General features: G+C 42.7%; 4 protein-coding genes across 10 annotated transcripts in view; 2 read left to right on the top strand and 2 right to left on the bottom strand.

The window, feature by feature from the left end:
* Positions 1 to 6,289, top strand: part of asap2a (ArfGAP with SH3 domain, ankyrin repeat and PH domain 2a) — a 59,411-nt gene extending 53,122 nt beyond the window's left edge. Inside the window, exons 23-28 of one of the 2 annotated variants that reach the window (XM_040137037.1) lie at positions 37 to 189; positions 1,585 to 1,678; positions 2,156 to 2,214; positions 2,385 to 2,464; positions 3,223 to 3,339; positions 4,955 to 6,289. In XM_040137037.1, the coding sequence (XP_039992971.1) occupies positions 37 to 189; positions 1,585 to 1,678; positions 2,156 to 2,214; positions 2,385 to 2,464; positions 3,223 to 3,339; positions 4,955 to 5,029 (578 nt within the window). In that variant the 3' untranslated portion in view covers positions 5,030 to 6,289. Of the gene's footprint in view, positions 1 to 36; positions 190 to 1,584; positions 1,679 to 2,155; positions 2,215 to 2,384; positions 2,465 to 3,219; positions 3,340 to 4,954 lie in introns of both variants that reach the window. The other variant, XM_040137036.1, reaches the window with a different exon arrangement.
* Positions 6,290 to 8,570: 2,281 nt separating this feature from the next.
* Positions 8,571 to 13,092, bottom strand: itgb1bp1 (integrin beta 1 binding protein 1). 5 transcript variants are annotated; one of them, XM_040136803.1, is made up of 7 exons: positions 12,980 to 13,092; positions 10,044 to 10,158; positions 9,877 to 9,955; positions 9,652 to 9,782; positions 9,462 to 9,554; positions 8,920 to 9,069; positions 8,571 to 8,768 (listed from the first exon to the last, which is right to left on the bottom strand). In XM_040136803.1, exons 2-7 carry the CDS (start codon positions 10,113 to 10,115, stop codon positions 8,697 to 8,699), a joined length of 597 nt encoding a protein of 198 aa, XP_039992737.1. In that variant the 5' UTR covers positions 10,116 to 10,158; positions 12,980 to 13,092; the 3' UTR covers positions 8,571 to 8,696. The 5 variants fall into 5 exon arrangements, with proteins under 5 accessions (XP_039992737.1, XP_039992735.1, XP_039992739.1 ...); XM_040136801.1 differs by lacking the exon at positions 12,980 to 13,092 and adding an exon at positions 11,553 to 11,664; XM_040136805.1 differs by lacking the exon at positions 12,980 to 13,092 and adding an exon at positions 11,553 to 11,664 and having other exon boundaries at positions 8,920 to 9,035.
* On the top strand, positions 11,987 to 18,107 carry LOC120795170 (cleavage and polyadenylation specificity factor subunit 3). 2 transcript variants are annotated; one of them, XM_040136798.1, is made up of 18 exons: positions 11,987 to 12,254; positions 12,369 to 12,432; positions 13,062 to 13,159; positions 13,348 to 13,476; positions 13,560 to 13,737; positions 13,887 to 13,976; positions 14,089 to 14,239; positions 14,380 to 14,555; positions 14,647 to 14,805; positions 14,898 to 15,044; positions 15,176 to 15,328; positions 15,557 to 15,665; positions 15,888 to 15,986; positions 16,080 to 16,174; positions 16,423 to 16,510; positions 16,697 to 16,763; positions 16,929 to 17,025; positions 17,122 to 18,103. In XM_040136798.1, exons 1-18 carry the CDS (start codon positions 12,184 to 12,186, stop codon positions 17,221 to 17,223), a joined length of 2,073 nt encoding a protein of 690 aa, XP_039992732.1. In that variant the 5' UTR covers positions 11,987 to 12,183; the 3' UTR covers positions 17,224 to 18,103. The 2 variants fall into 2 exon arrangements, with proteins under 2 accessions (XP_039992732.1, XP_039992733.1); XM_040136799.1 differs by having other exon boundaries at positions 12,184 to 12,254; positions 16,929 to 16,966; positions 17,122 to 18,107.
* On the bottom strand, positions 18,106 to 20,286 carry LOC120795171 (dnaJ homolog subfamily B member 12-like). Its single transcript, XM_040136800.1, has one exon. The coding sequence runs from the start codon at positions 20,230 to 20,232 to the stop codon at positions 19,198 to 19,200; it is 1,035 nt and encodes a 344-aa protein (XP_039992734.1). The 5' UTR covers positions 20,233 to 20,286; the 3' UTR covers positions 18,106 to 19,197.
* Positions 20,287 to 22,265: the final 1,979 nt, after the last annotated feature.

Raw genomic sequence — 22,265 nt, 5'->3', positions numbered from 1 at the left:
CGATCTCCTTTCTTTCCCCGTCTCTCTCTCTCTCAGTCCAGTTATCCGGTCTGGGAGGGATCAGTCAGTCCTCGGCGTCCAGCAGCTGGAAGCCCGGTTCTTTAGACCTGATGGGGCGACAGAGATCGTCCTCAGACCCCCCAAACATGCACCCTCCTGTCCCCCCCATGAGACTCACCTCAACTGGAGGTACGGATAGACCCCACCCATTCTTCCCTCTCAAACTAGAGCATTTCCTAAGTGCAGGTAGTGATAGATCCAAACTTTGTTCCTCCGTTTATGTCTGTGGAGCCCAGTTCAGTGTGTCATAAGTGCCTGTGTAAGGAGGCATTTAATGTCTGTTTCTTAATGGGCTGTCCAAAATATTCAAATCCTCCATGGATATATGCACATCTGTAAATTCTTTGCAGGTGCTGGGTTTGAGTTTTGCTTCTTTACACAGAGTAAAATAAAACAAATGACACACAAATGACCATGAAAATGTTATGACTTAATTCTATTAAAACATATTCACACTGTTAAAAAATATCCAAATCAATTATCTGGACAAAAAGCAGAAAAAGTACCTGCACACTGCTATCTCTTTTACAGTTCTTTTTATTTTACATGTACTGTGGTCCAGAAAAACCAAAGTATTTTAATAGTTTACCTTCATTTTTTCAATTTTATTTATTGATTTAGAAGTTTATTTTAACATAATTATACCAAAATGATAATAATTGAGAATGATATAATTACCCAGCGATCTAGCAAAGAGTCATTGTAGAAGAAAATGATTGGGTGGAGAATATACACCCACCAAGCACTTTATTAGGAACACCACACTAATACTGGGTAGTTCCCCCCGTTGCTCTCAAAACAGCCTCAGTTCTTCATGGTATGGATTCCACAAGATGTTGGAAACACTGAGATTCTGCTCTATGTTGACTTGATACCATAGTTTCATCAGTTTTCTCATCAACAAGGTTTTTCCGTCCGCATAGCCAGCGTTCACTGGACGTTTTTTGGTTTTGTTTTTTCGCACCATTCTGGGTAAACTCTAGAGACTGTTGTGTGTGGAAATCCCAGGAGATCAGCAGTTTCAGAGATACTCGAACCAGCCCGTCTGACACCGACAATCGTGCCAAAGTCAAAGCCACTGAGATCCCTTTTTTTTTTTTTTAATGTGAACATTAACTGAAGCTCTTGCCCTGTACCTACCGGATTTTATGCTTTTCACGGCTGCCACATGATTGGCTGATTGGATTATTGCATGAATAGGCAGTCGTACAGGTGTTCCCAATAACGTCTCGGTGAGTGTAATTACTCTGAACAAATGGACACATCACTGAGAAGACTAATGGTTGTTTTGTTTTCTTAATTGACCATTTTATTATCTATTTATCTGTTTATTTTAACAGTTAACTGATGAATTATTTAGCCTGCTGAAATAACCACGTTACCAAAACCAACTGGGATGTCTTCAAATTATCTTTTTTTTTTTTTTTTTTTTTTTTTTAAATGGTCAAGAAACCTCAAAAATATTCACTATACAACAATATGAAGCCAATTAAAGTAAGTGAGATGCGTTACCATGTGTCCCAGGTCTGGGTCCTCCTCCTGTGGCGAAGATGGAAGCTATGATCATACAGCCCAAGTCAGGCCAGGGACCACTGGGGTCCCGAGCAGTGCCAGCAGGGTAAGAACCTAAAAACACACGTATGCAGGTCCCCATGTACAGAAACATGGCCAGAATGGGTTTAGTGGTGTCTCCCCAGCTTCGTCAGCTCACGCCGGAGGACAATAGATCCATATAATTCAGTACACATACACAGGAACATAATGCATTACCCCGGGGTTGTGTATCTTGCTGTTGTGAGCGCTTGTCTTGTAATGTGCTGTTTGTTTCCCCAAGAGGAATGAGCCTACATGGCTGCTGTTTAGCCGCTTCATTAGCTCCCAGGCTAAGCTCTGTGTGGAGCCAGACGAGCAATAACTCTCCACCACGGTCGCCCTTTTGTCTTTTTATCTCCCAACGGGCTGTTAGTGCTGTAATAAATCTGCTGTTGAGAGTTTTTGGAGGGCTGGACAGTTTTCTGTTACATTTCTGTGTCTTTTTATGACTATTACTTTGTTAACGGGGGTACATTTTTTACATCCGTTTGTTGCTTTTCAGCAATGATAAAAGCTTCAACAGAGGACCTTTGAATCGAACACAGTCTATCGAAAGACCGGGTGAGTAAATACAAAAGACGGGCAAAATATCAACTCTGTCCGATCCGTGTCTGTCCAGTGTCCAGAAAGTCACGCACAAGTTGTTTTGCTATCTGCCAGATCCCGTTTCTTCTTTGGAAACGTGGAAAGTTTAGTTTTCTTCATGATATAATTTCCTCTCCCTGTTCCAGCTAAGGAAGTGCCCGGATGCCCCCAGAACTCCATAGGTCAATCTCTGCCTCCAGCCCCCATGCCGAGGAAGGCCTACCCTGTGAGTCCCTTGTTCTTCCTCTCATTATCATCCAGATATTGTGGAGTGTAAAGTGCTTATTCATTGATACTGTTGTACTGAATCATTGGCTGCTGATTTAACAAGTCATTGTTTATTCCGTTTCTAGTGTTGTGTAATTCCCTCCTGTGTAGGGTTGACCTGTAGTCTCAGTTTTTCCAGCGTCTACTCCGGCAGTAAATTTCCTTCCTGTGCTCTTACTCTGCTCTGTGCTCATTCATTCAGTTTTTGTAGAGAAGCTCTTTGTGTAGCTCTGTTTGAGGGTTTTCAAGGAGGACGAGGGACATTCATTTACAACTTTTTAGCCCACAATTACAACTAACAATGACATTTCTTTTAGTTTGTCAGCCAGTGGAGAATCGTAGGCTTATATCAGCTTTTTCATTGTTTTCATTTTGTGACAATGTGTCAGAGCCTGTGCTGTGCCAGTTACATGTTATCGTGCATCATGGATGAATCAGCGGTTTTTAATGTCTAATGATTTTTCACCATGCACAGAAAAATGGTGCATTGTCCTTCTCATGTTGACTAATGATGACAGTGGAGGGTTACACTCTCAGTATTACTTGTCTTTAGTTCCCAATAATAATCAAAAAGTATAGGAGGAACATGAGACACAGGAACAAAAGGCAAAGCAAGACAAAAGAATTAACCATGACTGTGATGTTACCACACGCAATTCTGAACATTTTCTGCACACACTGGATAAAACCTGTTTGCTCCGTGTTGTCTTTCAGAAGCAGAGGCCTAAGCGAGTGAAAGCCATCTACAACTGTGTAGCCGACAACCCAGACGAGCTGACCTTCTCTGAGGGTGAGGTAATCGTGGTGGATGGAGAGGAGGACCAGGAGTGGTGGGTCAGTATCTCTCACGCTGTAGACTCAATGTGCGGGTGTGTTTTTGCATTCTGGATGCTTGCGTATGATTTGAGATTAAAGCACAAAGCACTCCCAGTTCAACTCATGTCCGAGTCTGGTCCCATTTTCACCACGTGGATGCGCTCAGTAACCATGGCGGCTAAAAGCATAAAAGCCATGACCTCATTCTGGCTGATAACCCCCCCCGCCTCCGCCTCTTCACTATTTTTCCCCCACTATTTTTCCGTCTGCTGTTGCTTCCTCTGTGGAGCCTGTTGTGTGTGAACATCAACCAGCTGCAACTTGTTTTTCCTCTAAGCCACCTCTGCAGATATGCCCGTATTTAGTCACTCTCTATCTCTGTGTCCCTGCATGGACCCAAAGTCCCCCGACGTCCCCACCACGCTTCCTCTCTGTCCTGCATTCAGTTACCGCTCTTTTTGCGTCTCAAATATTGAAATGAAAGCATAGTAATGAGGCAGCACAAACGGGGGAGGAAGTCGCTACAGCTGTTAAATTGAGTTGGTTAAATTGGTCTATCACCTGGTAAACAGGCCCATTATATGAGTCAAGGTGCAACATTTTGTGCAGAATAAACGTAAATGACAGAAGGATGTTTCGTTGTTCGTAGAAGCGGTGTTTATAACGTGATTTTTAACTCTGATGTGGTTTCAGTTGTACCCAGATCACACTGGACCAACACTTGATAACACCATTGTTTAAAATTGTGTTTTTTCTTTTTCTTCAGTGGCTTGTCCTGTTTCACTTTCAGCCTTGTACAAACATTGTTGGAGCAGAAACATGTCCTAGCTTTTTTTCCCCCCAGGTATAGAAGATGTTTAAAATGACATAAATGGGCATAATAAGAACTGTCTACTTTTAAGGTAATATAATATAGGAATGTCATTTTGAAATGTAATACTGAGATAGTTGCTGTGATTTAGTCTCTTATAATAGGTCCACTCTACGTGGTCCTTTTTTAGATGGTGTTTAGTGGGGACAGATGTTGGAACTGATCTCCAAATTGAATTCAGTTTTGATTCAGAAAGCCCTAATTTGTTTCACTTTGATTTGATTCTTGAAATTTAACTTAAATCAGACAGATACCAAAAATGCAAAATTTTGTACTATTTTTCTCCCACAAATAAACAGATGTTATATGTGTTACTTTGTGACTGAAAATAACCTTTTTTAGCATGTTGTAATACGTCAGTTTCCACTATATAGACATTTTTTCTCAACATATATCCCTAACTGTACCATTTATAATCACTAGTAATCACAGCCTATACACAACATTTAGTACACAGAGATTCACAGAGAAAAGACTCCGATGCAAAAATTCATCTTGGAATTTCAAGAATCAGTATTTAATCCTTCAACCAAAAATCACAATTATTTGGAATTTTTTTCTAGCCAGTCCCTTGTGTTTTAGTGATGTGCATAGTCTTTAGATTACTAACTTTGGTGAGAGTAGTCAAATGTTTTGGTGTCTTTGTAAAATTACCCCTCTCAAAATAGCTAAGATGGACTACCACTCTGAATACACAGTATTTTGGGTTGTAGCTGCCCTTTATCATCCTCTGACCATCGCCTCTGTCTTCCTTCCTCACAGCTGGGCCACATTGAAGGCGATCCCATGAGGAGAGGGGCCTTCCCGGTTACGTTTGTACATTTCATCGCCGACTGAAAGGTCACTCTGGGTCTCAGAAAGTGTCCCTGGATGCAGCGTCCCTCCTTTGCCCGTCTGTGTCTGTCGGCCAGCAGAACATCCACCATCGTCCCAGTGGTTGTTGTCGACATCATCATCTTCATCTTCATCATCATCATCTTCACTGGCATCATCGGCGTCCTCGTTGAGGTGGTCGCTGCTGTGTCATCACCTTGGCTGCAACTGTGTGTGGCTGTCGTCATGGCAACCATGGCAGACTTGTGCCAGAAAGTCTGGGTGTCAAGGAGGACTCATGGGACTGTATGTGATTTTAATGCTTGCTGTTAATGTTTCTGACACAGACTCTTAACATTTAAAAAAAACAAAAAAAAACAATGATTGTAGTGAATGACCTCTCGCAATAAATGCACTTTCCTTGTCTTAATCCTTATTACAACGTAAGATGACGTGACATAATGAAGGTTGTATGTACAGTATTCATTTCTCCCGTTTTCTGTTCAGCTGCAATGTACAAACACTCCCTAAAGTGATAGTACTGAAAGACTACGGCAATGTATTTTAACTTACTAACAACTGTAAAAGTGAACATAGTCAACATGCTTACATTCCACCTCTGTGCATGAGCGATCCTTAAAAGTCTACCTGCTTCTAGGTGCAACTGTTTTCAACTCTATAGTAACCCTCCCGCGTGGAGGTTTGTCTGATGGTGCTAAGTTAACCCCAGAATATGCTAGAAGCTGCACCCAAGTGAGCGCCTCCCTGTCCCCGTTTCAAAGGACGAGTGGCATCGCAAGAGGGATGCTGCGTGTAAAAACAGCCTCCAACTCCACACACCTGGGAGAACCCACTTTCTCCCGTGTGTGTAGAATAGTAGAGCTGAAAGCGAATTCTACGCTGTGCATCTTCCACGAATGCTTTTTCCACACACGCTTCCGCCTGTACTATTTTAGGATACTATTCAACAGCAACAATCCAGTTCTTCCTCCCGTGCTGTTTTAGGTCAAATGATGAGACTGACTGGAGCTGCAGCAGCCGGTAATTACCTTTATCGGCGAGTCTGACACCTCAGGCTGTCTTCACCTGTCATCTGCCTTATTAGAGGAATAGGAAGTGTGTGTTTGTGTGTGTGTGTGTGTGTGTGTGTGTGTGTGCATGTCTCGTCTGCCGGGAATAAGCTGAGAATGACAGGATATTGAAGTAAGAGGAAATTAAAAAAAAAAAAAAAAAGTGTAGGAATGTGACGAAAAGCAGGAGTTAGCTGTGACTTTTGTTGCTCACTCTTGCCTTTTAGAGCACTCACACTCTGACAGGCTGTTTATTTTTCTGTTCACAAAGGAGCTAAATTAAGTCTCTATCTCTCTATACAACCAGACATAGAGAGAACACCCTTCCTACAGCTTAAGCCTCTCATATTTGTACATTTTCTGGGGTTCCATTATGTAGAAAGATGAGTTTATCTATAGTGTTATGAAATAAATATAAAACAAACAATGTAATTAACTTCATTTTGGTTGCAGAGCAACTTTCTTTCTGTTCATAATGTTGATATTGAGGCATCTAACCTGAAACCAGAGCCTTCCATGGATTTGTGAATGACAAGAAGAGAAGCATGCGAATCACAGCCGATACATTCTCTTCGTCTTTAATATTAACTCACTGGAAACAGGAAGATTTAATAATCTATTCATGTAAATAGATTTGGTTTTGTTTTGTTGATATTTAAATGTATAAGAGTAAAGAGCAGAGTTAACTTGGGCAGTAAATGTCTTTTAATGCACTGTGGTGATGAGCAGTTACAGATACGACCTCAGCCGGACCTCTGTGTGTGTGTGTGTGTGTGTGTGTGTGTGTGCGCCAAAAACACAAATACGTTTTCATACATACACACACACTGCTGGGAAAATAAACTCAGTTCATTCTCATTAACTGTCTGTGGATCACCGCATCAACTCTTAACTCTATTGTGTAAGAAAATGGGAAAATGAAACTGGAATAATAAAATATGTAATAATAAAAGGCTTTGGTCTGTTTCTTAAGAGTATTAAGGGAGTTTGTGATCCATTTGTGCAAATAACGATTCCTACTTTTACTAAATTATTGCTGGCAGCACATCAAGGGTTTACTTTCGGGGGAATATTTCAGTCTTAAGACCTTTATGCACAAAACTACTGTTCAAGCTACTGACCTGCATTTTAATAATACAATACAATTTCACCGGTTTGATTCTTGTCAAACTAAAAGTCAGATGATGCGAGAGCTCCCTCTGATGGGCAATGTTTCAGAATGCACTGAAGTGAGAAAACGTGCATTGTGCTATGGTTTGGGGAGAAAATATATGTAAAAAAAGAAAAAAAAAATTACCACCTACCACTGAGGCAAAAACTGCAGCAATTCATGATTAATAGACAGAAAAAAATAATAGACAAAAAAAAGACGCATTCGACAGTAAAGATGACTCTGACATAAAAATGAGAGAAATTACACTTTAATTAGTAAAATACTTATCAAAAACAAAACTCTTCCTCTCCTTTATTGTACCAGGTCAGATTCTTTGATTACCTTACTGTCACACATTTTTAAGCCCAGTCTTAACTGGACTAAGGTGAAAAGGAGGACAGGGAGAAGCCATTGCTTACTCTTATGTACAAGGCGAAGTCAAGTTAGTGCCACAAATGTAAACATGCTTTTTCTCCTCCAAAATCTCTCTAATGCTACTTAGCACCGACTAGGATTTCTCTTATGTCAGCAAATCTAATGAACTGAATGCATATTTAATCACTACGTCAAAACAAGGACTAAACAAATCATAAAATACATCAAGCTTTTGGTACCAAGAAATTTGCAATGTAAAGAATTTTTAACGAGACAATAAAGTCAAAACAGCCATTAAAAGTGGGTAAATCCCACATATTAAGAAAAAAAGTAAGATTCTTCTCATACACGTGACAAAACATCATAAGCTGTGGGGCAAAGTTAAAGCCTTTTTGTAACGCTCCTTCCAGTCAAACAGTGACTGCTATTATACCAATACTGTTGTTCAAAAAACAAAACACACAAAGACCACATGAAGAGAACCAAACCGTGTGCATGTCGTCAAATCTGCGTACCGTGGAGTTTCTCCACTGACTAATGTCTCCCATGAATGACCATATGCGGACACAGCTGGGTGGAGATGGGTTACAACATGATGTGCCACTTTGTACCATAATTTATATTAAATAGGATTCATTTACACCGTGCGCTGTATTCCAAAGTTGTTTTGTTTTGTTCATGCAACCATTTCCCTCCTTTTCAAACTTTACTTTATGCTCTTTACTTCATTTTGAAAGGTCAAGGAAACAAGTGAGGTAAAGGAAACCAATTCCAAGGGGAAATGATTCGGACAAATTCACAGTAGTTCGGTCTCAAATGGAGAATGGTGGGAAGGTGACTTTACCTAACACATGCTGGGCAAGACGAGACTTTGCAGTCAAGACACAGGCTTGTATCATGTCTTCCTGCAAACTAACACAGAACAGCAGAGCAGATTTGCCCTAAAAGAGCAAAGAGCAGTTGGGGGGAAATGGTTACAGTTTTTTGGCAATCACATTGTAGCTGTGGGGGTTTTCTTATTAGCTGTTGCTATGTTTGCAGTTGTTTTACTTCTCCTCGAGACAGATCTCAGCTCCTGTCCATCTCGCTGGCCTCAAGACTTGTCGGATGTCAGAGCGCAGTCAAAAGAAGCCGACAGCACTTTGCAGATGGACTGAGCCTGCTCCTGTTCAGAGAGATAACACACATGGAAATGAAAATATAGATATGTAGATTTTTTAAAAATACTGCAAATCTTTATTTTTAATTCTTAATACCACAAACAAACAAAAAAAAAATCCAGCCAACTGTTTCATTTTGTACTTTGTCACACTCACTGAGCTGCTGCACTGGTACACCCAGATGCTGCACTCTTCTTGTTGTGGATCAGTGGTTTTGAGAGCCAGGAGGTTCTTCCCTGCACCGAGGCCATCATCGTAACACAGCATACGCACTATCAGGTACAGAGGGTGGCGATGCAGCACATCCTGGCCGGGGGAAGCACTTTATTACCGACTCATCAGATCAAGCATGCATTTCTTACATGGTGCCATGTGTTCAAGAGAAGTACTCATCCTCCATTAATGTGGTTTCAGATGTAAATCTGTATTGATACTAATCGTTCAGCGTAGCACTGCACCAAAGATATAGAAAATTCAGCTCACACTGCATTAGTTCCCATAAAGTGGAGGGAACATCGGGGGAATTGCTGAAATACTTGAGTCAGCAGCTCTGTGCATGTCAAAAACATTAACTGATGCTGAATTTCAGAAACCATGCTGCTCGGCTACATCGATGAGCCAGCAATACAACAGAGTCTAATCGATGAGCATTCAATTTCAAGTACAGTATCTCACTTTCCTATTGCCCTGCTACTCACACACTGGTCCAGTGAGGCCACTTTGACGCCGTACTTGGACACTCCCAGAATCATGTCCTCGTCTCCAGGCACGAAGGGCAGCTTTCCGTCTTGCTGTGAAAAAGGAGCAGAATCTTTATAGCGTCTTCTCTCTCTCCGAAAGCTGTCACTGCCACTTGACGGCTGCGCCTGTCCCTCTCCAGCGTCTTACCTGAGCAGCATCAATATAGTTGATGAGGTCCAGAGGCTCCTGGAGGGTCTTGCTCATGTTAAACTGTAACTTCTCAATGGCTCCCACATACTTCACCCGGAACTCGGCACATGTATCAGATGTACTGTTACCTGATGGGCCATGTGTCAAAGAGTCAGTTGGTTGAGAAAGAAAAAGGAATAACGGAGGGAGAAGGGGAGATGCAGGTTCAACGTGTTGACTGACCTGAGCTCTTGGTGGAGTCTGTATCGAGGCTGGCGACGGTGCTCGATCTGGACAGCCCTCCCAAACTGGAGTCCACAGACTACAGAGAGACCAAAACATGACATGGTGTTAGCCGAATCTAATAAGAAGACTGATTCTGGGTGTGTGTGTGTGTGTGTTTACTGTACCTTGCTTTTGGTGCTGATCTCACTGCTCTGCGAGCTGCTGCTGCTGTGGCGCTTTTTGACTTTCCGGAACATCCTTCACCATGACGACAGCATCCAGCCCTCCAGCCCCGCCGATCTGGATCGTCACAGACCACAGTGTTCAACACAAGACGGCCCTGCCTTCTCAAGTCTCAACAGAGATGATGAATTATTGAATGCAGAGCATAGCGTCGTCTAAATTTTTAATGATGGCTACGTGAGAGTGTAGACCTTGAGCTATATAATATTTTTCTAGTTATCCTTTGCATGTTCCAATTCTTTCTGTGGCAGCAGCACAGCCATTCACATTACATAAATTAAGAGTGGTAGTTAAGCTTTATTTTTCCAGAAGTCTTACGGGGGATCATCTCTTCTACAGGAGAGATCTGAGAACAAACACAAGACATTTCAGCCACAGAAAGCTCTCATCACACACACAGAGAAATCCTAATTCAAATAAACCACAAATATGATTAAAAAATATCAGCGAGTAGAGTCCCAGAAAGAAGCGAGTGTCTCTAACTCCAGGCTGTTTTGCAGTTCATTCCAGTAGTCAAGTGCATCGTACTGAAGACCAGCCTTCCTCCAGTCCAGAGCTGGTGTGAGAAAGCTCATTTATCCTGTGATCTGTTGCCGTGGATGTTAACAAACTTAGAAGTGGGAATCCAATGGCTTTTGAGATTTCCTGGTGAGATCTGATGTCAATATTTCGGAAACAGTGCTGCCCGAACACATAAATGCTTTTTAAGACGCTGAGTATAAGTCGTGTCAAAAAAATCTAAAATCCAAGGCCTGTTTCACTTTCAGTTTCAATTTACCATACTTTAATTGTGCAAATGTTTCATGATTTTGCCTTGTTACTTGTTTTGACCATTTCCCTAGTTCCCCATTCAACAGCTGGAGACGGCTGGAAAACATCAGGGTGGGTAAGATAACTGAATATCACCTTAACAATGTAACACTAATAAATGGTACCTATCTGCTGCTTATAATATTGAGTTAAATACTGACATTTTATAAGTGGAGTTTGTTCAAATGCTGCTCATTTTTAAGACTGTTGTTTATTGAGAGAGTAAGCAGGATTAACTGCAAATGGAGTCAAAGAGGGGCCCCAGGTAAACTGGGAACCAGTCCATCTGTTGCACCTGCCACTGTTCAACGTCTTCAACCTCCATCGTGTCAGAGTAATAGCACCGCAGGAGGGCTCACAGTGATGGAGGGCGGATCTGCACCGTGGATCCGTGTCCCGTACTGGGGTGAGGGGTTGGGGGTTGCGCATAAGAAAATGACACCGGAGCCCCTATGCTATAAATAGACCACAGACGGACCATACACCAGAATCAACAGGTAGCGTTCGATCACGTACCTGGGCAGCTGAAACACGCGCTCGGCAGAAAAACGTCGCTACTGACTATGTACTGCAACTTACATCCCCTGAAAGAAAAAGGCAACCCGTCCTACTCCACCTTAAATGTCCCCCACCGCACTCACTGTCACACTCCAGTTGAAAACCGACGACTTTCTCCCGGGGGTGGTGGTGGTGGTGGTGGGGGGGGGCGTCAGCGGAACACAAACGCGTTGGGACGGTCGGCTGCGAAACTTCCAGCGCTCCCGCTTGGGCCGTGGCCGGCGTGTCTCAGCGTTCCGTTGAGCGTTAGTTTTCTCCAAACGCGCTGTCTGTTTACCTACGGTTTGATTCCGCAGCGTCGCCTTGAGTTTCACAGCCTACACCCAACACATCTTAAAGGCGACGCAACGAAATGTTCAACCCGAAAAAGAAAAAAAAAAGGTAGCTCCAAAGTTTAATATCGAGCCGACTAGCATGTGGCTAATATATATTCTCAAGTGTAGGATAATACCAAGTACTTTTTTTATATTTCTAACGGCAATATCCCCTTTAACACTTAGTTTTTTCAGTCGTGTGAATTCGTTACAGCAAAGACAGACCGACGTCTGACCCGGAACTTTTGTCAACGCTCCTGATTCTAGTCGGCGGTGTTTTGGCACACCTCCGGAAGTGTGCCGTCCTCGGTCTCATTCATTCAGCAAACACAGTCCCGCTATGGCTGAATTTATTTATTTATTTCAACGTCCTCAAATGTAGCTGCTAAATTCAGCACACATGGCTACGAAACGCAAAGTGGAGGTGATTGTCCCCGCTGAGGAGAGTGACCAGCTTCTTATTCGTCCGCTGTGAGTTGATTTGTATTTTTTTATATTATTAATTGATTATGAATATTTTGGGCCGCTGTTTCTGTATGGAACCACGATAGCAACAAATAAATGTATTATTTGTATCGTGTACAGAGGTGCTGGTCAGGAGGTCGGAAGGTCATGCATCATCCTGGAGTTCAAAGGGAGGAAAATTATGGTAAATGTTTTTCGTCCTGACTCTGGTTTAGAATTGAAGCGATTAGTAGATTAATCGGTTAGTCGGCAAATTGCAGCTATATTGAAAATCGAATAATCGTTTCCTGTTTTAATTTCTGTCATTTTTCTAGCAAAAAGACTGACAAAATGCCAAACATTCTCTGATTTCAGCCTCTCAAATGAGAGGATTCGCTGCTTTTTTTTTTTGCCTATATCATTATAAACTGAATATTTATGGGTTTGGGTTTCAAAGACTAAACAATTGATTAAAAAGAAAGTTTTTAAGTTCTAATTGTATGCTGCTGTTTGACTTTAAACAGACAAAATGTATATGCACCTGATTCTACATTGAAGTTTTTAAAATGTAACAAATATATATGCAGACATTATTTCAATCAAGTTATGGAAAAGCAGTAACTATAAGATGATGGTCTGTTTGTTGGAGCACGACATGCAGTTTTTATACAGTACTTACCTTGTGCAGGCCGATGCTATTATTTTATATTTTTTAGCTATTTTATTGTGTCATGTGTTGATTTTATACTCACAGAACGGTCTGGAAAGCTTTATTCTCGGTGAGCAGATTATGCTGGGCAAAATAAATAAAGTAGTATTTTTGTGTTTTTACAGCTGGACTGTGGCATCCACCCTGGCTTGGAGGGAATGGACGCTCTCCCCTACATAGACTTGATCGACCCAGCTGAAATAGATCTGCTGCTCATCAGCCAGTGAGTCTCGCCTGCTCTCTTTTATGTTTTGCACTGTATTTTAAATTAATTGTAGATGATGTGTTGGTATTTTCCTGCACCACTATCACAGAGCCAAGTTCTTCTTTGTTGGTCAAATTAAGTTACTTTGATCATATTCTGGAACAGGGACGCGTCATTTGATGTTGATGTTTGTATCTTCTTATTAGTTTCCACCTGGATCACTGTGGAGCTCTGCCCTGGTTCCTCCAGAAGACCAGCTTTAAAGGCAGGACGTTCATGACCCACGCCACCAAGGCCATCTACCGCTGGCTACTGTCAGACTATGTCAAAGTCAGGTAGGAGCAGAAGCGCTTATCCCATCGGGAAACACGCTACTCGGCTCAGTTATAATGTAACTTAATTGTTTCATGTATTGCAGCAACATTTCTGCAGATGACATGCTGTACACGGAGACAGACCTGGAGGAGAGCATGGATAAGATTGAGACCATTAACTTCCACGAGGTCAAAGAGGTTGCCGGAATCAAGTTCTGGTGTTACCACGCTGGTCATGTGCTGGGAGCCGCCATGTTCATGATTGAAATAGCTGGAGTCAAGGTAACAACAACAACAATCACAGGACATCCCGGTTTGTTTTATTTTCTGTTTCTGTGTAGAAACTAGTTCAGTTAACATGTGTGTTATCTGTCTTCGTTCTTGTGCTTGCTGTGATTTGCTGAGATACAATCTAATTTTTCCCTTTAAAGCTGCTGTACACGGGAGACTTCTCCCGACAAGAAGACAGGCATCTGATGGCAGCTGAGATCCCCAGCGTCAAACCCGACATCTTAATCATAGTACGCGATAAATGCATCATGCTTAAATTTCAAAATTTCCATTAAACACTCTTTTTAAAGGATCTTGAGGTGAGCCAACACAGGGCAAATGCTGTTATTTTTATGTCTGCAGGAGTCAACTTACGGGACCCACATCCATGAAAAGAGGGAGGAACGTGAAGCTCGGTTCTGTAACACAGTCCATGACATTGTCAACAGAGAAGGTCGCTGTTTAATCCCTGTGTTCGCCTTGGGACGGGCCCAAGAACTGCTTCTCATCTTAGGTGAGAGCAACATGTTCATTAGAGAGTCTTGACCCTTGTTGTATTTCACATATTTTTAAAGTTAGTTTTGTCTTTTGCATCCTCATTCATTATTTATCTGTCAGAACATCTGTGAGGTTGTGTTCTATGTTCCCCTCTAGATGAGTATTGGCAAAACCACCCAGAGCTTCATGACATCCCCATCTACTACGCTTCGTCCCTGGCCAAGAAGTGCATGGCTGTGTACCAGACCTACGTCAACGCAATGAACGACAAGATCCGCAAGGCCATAAATATCAACAACCCTTTTGTCTTCAAGCACATCAGCAACCTCAAGGTAGAGAGCTCTACGTATACAGACGCCCAGACTGTTACTGTATATCTTTAGTCTGAAAGCTGCTGAAGAACTGTAACCGTGTTCTTCCCAGAGCATGGATCATTTTGACGACATCGGTCCCAGTGTGGTGATGGCGTCTCCAGGTATGATGCAGAGCGGGCTCTCCAGAGAGCTCTTTGAAAGCTGGTGTACCGATAAGAGGAACGGAGTCATCATCGCCGGATACTGTGTGGAGGGCACACTGGCCAAGGTCAGAGCGCACCAGGGCAGTAGAGTGAAAGGGCGACGTGTTATTTGGGGTTAATAACAGCAGCTTATTGTGTTGTCGTGTGCTCCCTGCAGCACATCATGTCTGAGCCGGAAGAGATCACCACCATGTCGGGACAGAAGCTGCAGCTGAAGATGTCAGTGGACTACATCTCCTTCTCTGCCCACACAGACTACCAGCAGACCAGCGAGTTCATCAGGGCGCTCAAACCACCACACGTGGTAGCCAGGAAAAAAAAAAAAAAGTTTTTTGTAAAATTCTCAGCTCTCTGTAACCGTCATATTTTCAGCTGTAAATATAAATACTTTAAGCTTTCTTGACTGTAAATTGAGGTCTGCATGTTTATTCTCAGATCCTGGTCCATGGGGAGCAGAATGAGATGGCTCGTCTGAAGGCTGCGCTGATCAGGGAGTACGAGGACAATGACCAGGTTCACATTGAGGTCCACAACCCTCGCAACACGGAGGCTGTCACCCTCAACTTCAGAGGAGAGAAACTGGCCAAGGTCACCAAACTGCCTGTCTGTCTCTGTCTAATTTTTCTCTCGATAAAGGCTTTCAATTATCTTTTTATGGCTTTAAGCAACTATGTGCTCCTTCTGACTTAAAATTGCTGCAAAGCCATGATTATTACATGCATTAGATGACACTGCTATCGTCCTTATACGTGTTTACATAAATCCACTCTTGAAAATGACACAGAGCGTCTAACTTAACTCTGTTCCCTCTCTCAGGTGATGGGCTCTCTGGCTGATAAGAAGTGCGCTCAGGGTCAGAGGGTGTCAGGCATACTGGTGAAGAAGAACTTCAACTACCACATCCTCAATCCTTCTGACCTGTCCAGTAAGTAACATTCATGTCTCCCAAATTCTCCAACCTGAGGCACAGGACCACCTGAACACTGGTAGCAGTCGAGGACGGCTCTCTATCAGGGCTCTGGGAATCTAAACCTCACAGAGGTGGTTCCAGTTTTTTCCTGGTTGAGCACTGACTGAAAAAAAGAATGAAACAATAAGAAAATGTATCAAGAATGTAATTTTGCGAGCTGATTCGTCTGTTTTGCAGCATACACAGAGCTGTCCATGAGCACAGTGAAACAGACCCAGGCCATCCCCTTCACTGGACCTTACTCGCTGCTCGTCTGCCATCTGAGGAACCTCACTGGTAAGACCTGCCATGTTAGCACACGATGAACTTTTTTCAGCGTCACTAAATGTGAGTTCAGCCCAATGTTGACTGTCTTTTTCTCTGGGTCAGGTGACGTGGAAGAGCTGGATGGAACTGAGAAGAACACTTTGAAGCTCTTTAAAAATATCATTCTGACCCACGAGGTCGGCATGGTGCTGCTGGAGGTGAGCGGTCGGAACACTTCAACTACAGGTTGTCCTGCTTAGTCTGGTGCAGGACAGATCTGCTCTGTTCAGACCGACCCAGTCTCCTTTTCATCCTGTCTGATGTAAAGCGTTTACAGTCTAGCCCTAGAGTGTGTCATCTTATGTATTCAGTGGTGTTCACAGAAATTCATGTTGAGTCCAGCACAGGGAATCTGGTCATTCTCGCTCCCTGCTGGTTCCCTCACACTGTTTTTCTCCTCTTTTAGTGGATAGCTAACCCTCTGAATGACATGTACGCTGATGCTGTCACCACTGTAGTGCTGGAGGTCCAGTCGAACCCAAAGGCTCAGAGAGGTCAGTTTGTTCACCTACGAACATCTGTCCATGCTTGTAGTTTTGAATGTTTTCATTAACTGCGGGAATTGTGTCAACCTATTTCCTGTTTTACTGTCACTTAAAAAGTGTAATGTATTGTTTCTGGTTAATGCTACGGAGTATGGTTTTCTGAAATCCAGTGATTCACTGTTTTTCCATTAACAGTCATGGAGACCCAGAGTGCCATTATGGACATGGATGTCTTCCAAACCCGACTAGAAGTCATGCTGCAGTAAGTTTTACAATACATCTGTACTAACTTGTTTATAACATTGAATAAATGGGAAACTTTGTTAGAGCATAATATGAAAATCTTGGAGATATTAAATTCCTCAGATATGCAGTTCTTTTGTTAACATTGAGTTCTAGTCTTTATTTGTCCCTTCTCTGTCTTTAGGGACATGTTTGGAGAAGAATGCGTGGATTTCAATGATGGTAAAAACATCTCTGTGACAGTAGATGGGAAGACGGTTCACATTTGCTTGGAAACGAGGGTAGAAGCTTTCAGCCTGACACACTAAGACACAGAATAATGTATTTGGTGCAGTAGTTTTTTACTATTTCTCACCGACGTTCTCTTCCCTCCGCAGTCGGTGTGCTACGAGGATGAATGCACGGAGGACGACTCTCTGAGAGAGATGGTGGAGCTGGCGGTGCAGCGGCTCTATGACGCCCTCAACCCGGTCATCTGAGAACAGACACGCGACCGCCAGTCTGCAGACGTTTTCAGAACCAGCTAGACAGTTTCCCAGACTCGCTTATCACAGATACAAAAACAAAGAGAACTTGTACAAATTCTGTGTTAAAAGTTAACAAGCAGCTTGTATTTGTGTGCTAAACACTGAGTAACGTGTGCTCCTAAGGATCACAGTGACTTGTCTATCTGATAGATTACTCTCATCCATGCTTCTACACTACCAGGATCTATAGTTTTAGCTCATTCTTTTGACAAAACAAATCAGGCACAATGCAGCGGATTGACCTATATATGTTTTATCCATTAGATCCAAATCATTAGGCACTTTCCCGGTCTGGTTTGGTGTAATTAAAGGCCTCGACAGCCAATCCCACTCCCACCTTCTGAATTCAATCCTAAAAGACTAGATTGGCCCATTACTAATTGATGGAACATTATGGAGAGTTTATGACCTGTGACCATAGAGCTACCATGTAAGAGAAGGAAATAAATAAGCTACTGTAGGTAGATCGGATTTATTTATATAGATTTTAGTTTTGTTTTTTGTTATGCAAGTACTTTTATTTGTAATATATTTAATAAGTTAACTGTATTTGTGTGTAGATGCACTGTAGCTTTTGTTTCACATGAGTTAGTTTCTAATGTGAACTGGTAGGGCTGACTTGTGTCTACTTTTAACTGTGATGTGAACTGTGAATTTCTAAATGCACTAAATATCAGTGTTCATTGTATGATGTTTAAACAGGAATGTCAGTTAAAAATGAGTCCGTAATTTTGTTGGCTCTTAAAAATTTGGTTGGTCGTTATTTTCATGTTTTAAATCATTGTGGGTCTTAATGACTAAAGATCGTGATACATGTCAACAAAAAGGAAAGACTTGACATTTATTTCACTTTGCTCTGACGGGAGCTAATCAGAATTTATTCGTCAAATATCTGGACAATAAAACCAACAATAAATATCATCCAAGGCACAGTCTTAACTTAGGGGCATTCAGGAACTGTAAGCTTATGCTGTTTAATGGGCTCTCAAGACATGACTGATCCGATATCCCTTCCATTGTTACAAATATTTCATAAATAGCAATAAACCCTCATCAAAACTTCCGTCACCATTAAAATTAAAGAGATCTACTAGACAGAAGACTTTATAAAAGCCAACGGAGTTGAACCATAGGACTACCAGGTTGTAAATGAACCACTGAATCTTCCTCTATCAGCATGTGGCAACATGTTTACAACATGCTTGGCACAGTGGGGAATTACTGCTGAGTGTCACGCTGACTGTGTGACTTACAGACTGAGTGACAAAGACTGGATCAAGCAAAAAAAAAAAAAACAGTGCAACAGGTGACAGTGATTTCTTTCCGTTAAACTATTTGCTTTACAGAAAAAGTAATGAATACTGTATTCACACAAAATAAGAAGTAGTATAGGTCTGTAATTATACATTATTGTTAGTACTGATTGATCATTTGGTCTAAAAAAGGCCAAATAATCATGAAGTAACATAATCTAATCGCCTGTTTTCTTCAACCAATAGTCCAAAACCCAACAACATTCGGTTTAATATCACAGGACAAAAAAAGGCAGCAAATTCTCACATTTGTTTGGCATTTGTTCTTGAAAAAAAGAGACTTGTGACAGGAAAACTGATTATCAATCTAGATTCCAATTCATTTTCTGGAGATGACCTGTTACAGCTCTATGCATATATACCTCTTTAGTCTTTGGTTAGCAGCTTGCAGGAGGACAATGTGATCTATAGAAAACTGCACTGTGTCGCCTTGAACCAAAAGATGATGGTGTTTCATGTCTCCTTCCACAGAGAGGTGATAGCGAGGGGCTTAAGCTTAACAGAAGTCACAAGTGTGAAAGTCGATGGCAATTCAAGGGTCCCACAGTCAATGTATGTCCGTGTCCAGTAATCCTAGCTAGGGCAACAGTCCCTCACACTACAACCTCCTCCCTCACCCGCGTTTTAAGCTGATCATTATACCGGCAGCCATCAGCAACATCACCCCGACGCAAAGCTCCATCATCCTGCCAAGCCTCCTCTCGCCCATCGCCTCCTGTTTCTCCTTCTGCCGCTCCTCTTTGCGGACTCGGATGTCCCTCTGTCTCTGCAGCTGCTCGTTGTAGTGCGACTTGAAGAACTTGTCGAAGTCAAAGACGCCTCCTCCGGTGTCCACGCCCACGACAGACCGACGGCTCTCGGCCTGCTGTTTCGCGGGGCTCCCGGTTCTGTCCTTGGCGGCGGGTCTGGCGTTTGCAGTGAGGTCTGACTGGCTGAGCAGCCCCCGGTCGTACTTCTTCCTCAGTGCCTTGTTCCCCAGCACCGTGTAGGCCTCGCTGATCTCAGAGAAGCGGACAGTGGCCTCCTCCGTGCCGGCGTTCCGGTCCGGGTGGTAGACGAAGGACTGCTTGTAGTAGGCTGTTTTTATCTGGGCGTGAGTGGCGGTAGGTAAAACCTCCAGTATTTCATAATAGCCTGTTTTGGTTTTGTACAGGGGCTCAGATCGGGTCCCGTTGCCTCCGTAATCCCGGATAAACACAAACTGCCCGTGTCCCCAACACAAACGCCGACTGTAGGGGCTGGAGGTGCAGAAAGTCCTCCGAAACTTGGCGTTAGTCCGGCACCGAGGGAGGTTTCTCTCTATAATTTGAACCCGGGTCTTGTTAAAAAGTGAATACTCTCTACGTCTGCGATAACAGTAATATTCAACAACATTTCCCCTTTCCCACATGTCAGTAAGAGCACCGAGCACCGGCGTTACCCTTGTGTAACTGTCCCGTGAAGCTCCAACGGTCACTCTGTCCGCAGCATTTTCAGCTCCGTACAGGTCGCCCCTTTTAATGCCACCCGGCAGAAACCCGGCCGACAGATGCGACGCCTGTGCTGCAGCTTTAACCGGCTTATTGGGACTTTCCAGGAGTTGACGGTTGTATATTTTGTGCGCAAAGTCGTACGCTCCCTTGCCAAATCGTTGCCTGACCTCCGCCATGTTTATCTTCTTCTTCGAATGCGGGTCCGGCAGGCTGTGCGCTACGAAGCGTAATGCTGCCCCCCAGCGTTACGAAACAAAATGAGTCGTTACAGTTCGTACTCTTAGAGTATAAACCAGTATAACGCAAAAAGTTCAAAACAGCCGTCCTAACCAGCCGATAGTTACTCCCAAAAAGAGGACGACTTCGTTGAAAAGCAATAAACTCCCAAATCAGACAGCTCTTTAAACAGTTGTTCCCTTTCAACTCTGTAGGCAAGACGGAGTTTCTGGACTCCCACATGAACATAAACCATCCGCATGCTTTCCTGCAAATTTCAAACAGTTTGCTAGGCCACAATGACCTAGTCGTAACCCGGCCATGATGACTTCATCTCTTCTTTTAGAGCTGAAATATAACCTTTTCCTTTTCCCTGTGTCTCGCTAAGAAAAATAAAGCCTCCCCCTCTTTTCTTCCTTCCACTCCTTTTGCCACTCATTGCTTAAAAGACTCCTCGATGATGCTGAAGCATTCAGGCCTTTAAATCTGCATTTTTCCCTTGCAAGAGACTCAACACTACATCCCGTCTTCTCTGTTCCGTATAAACCGACACACGATCTACAGGATCAGGTCAGGGTTGAGCCCTTGATGTCCAATTTTTAAGAGCAAACAAGGCAGCAGCAGCAGAATCTGAGGGGACGGGATTTTTTTGTCTGGTCTCCTCCGTCCACCACATGGCCCACAGGACTGCCGTCAAGTCTCCCGTGAACACAGGAGATGCCTTGTGGAATCCCAAGGCTCGCAACATAGCAAAAACTGGATCCTGAGAACCATCAGTAGATATCTGAAACGGACCACCACCTTAATTAATTTACATGTTGATCAATAGTGTCAAATGAGAATCTTTTTTTTAACACATCAAAGCAAGAAACAATAAGCAACACCAGAGGCTCGGGGAGGAACCAGAAGGGAACAGAGGACCTCACAAATCCCATCACGCCGTCTACTAAATGAATCCCTCACAAAATGTTTAATGTGACTAAAGAAACTCTCTTCTAGCAAATTCCCAGGACTTATCTAAAAGACACTTGACAGAGAAGCAGTGCTTGAAACCACTTAATTTGAACCAGTAATGTAGACTCAATTTGATTCTCCTACTGAGGACAGATTTAGCCGGCGTTTTCTATGTCGACCAACACCCCTACTGGCGCCAGCCTACAAATCATGGCCCTCTTAATATCCTGATCTAATATGGTAATAGAATCCATAGTGCTTTTTTCATTCTTAACTCCATTTTGATACTGTACAAAAAACACTGCATGTTTCCACTTTATTAGTAATTTGCCTTCTTCCCAAATGTAATTAAACAGAGTGAAGATTTCTTCTAACACAACATCATCTGAATGTTTAATGAATTCATAGCATATTCCCCCCTGGCCTGGTGTAGAATTTGACCCAGCCTGAATTGCACAGCTCCTAACACCATCTGCCTTTTCTTCGAACCCTCCTCACCCAGAGATATAGAGTTATGAACCTCCGGAAACACCTCAACAAAAATTTGCAACATCCATCTAATGCACACGCACAAACATGGTAAACGTCCTCATAAACCCCCAGCACTAGGAACACAAATAAACCACAATTATTTGAAGACATGAGAACCGTTCAGAAAATTACTTTTCCATTGTGACCTGCGGTCTGCAAGTGAGCAACACAGACATGTTGCAGTATGAATAGCAGTAGTATTCAAGAAGACAGGCACAAAGGGGGTCACTGTAAAAACAAATCCTTATTAGCAGCTACTAAACAATGAACCAGCTGCTCCATAAAAGGATAAAGAATGTAGATTGTCCCAAATGTTCATTGGGCATATTCAACCTGACAGGCTACTAACAGTGATTTACTTAACCTACCCAACCTGAAACTGCAGGGTCCTGACAAATGATCAAGTTTCTGGTCAGCTTTTGTTTCGTAAAGCTTCAGGTTTAGGTCAGATGCAGGTTCGGTCATTTTCAAATGTAATTTTTGAAGAAATTTCAGTCTTTAGTACCGA

The sequence above is a fragment of the Xiphias gladius genome, chromosome 10, assembly GCF_016859285.1.
Source record: "Xiphias gladius isolate SHS-SW01 ecotype Sanya breed wild chromosome 10, ASM1685928v1, whole genome shotgun sequence".
Lineage (NCBI taxonomy): Eukaryota > Metazoa > Chordata > Actinopteri > Istiophoriformes > Xiphiidae > Xiphias > Xiphias gladius.
The sequence above is the reverse complement of the archived record's forward strand: the minus strand, read 5'-3'. Positions and strand labels throughout refer to the sequence as shown.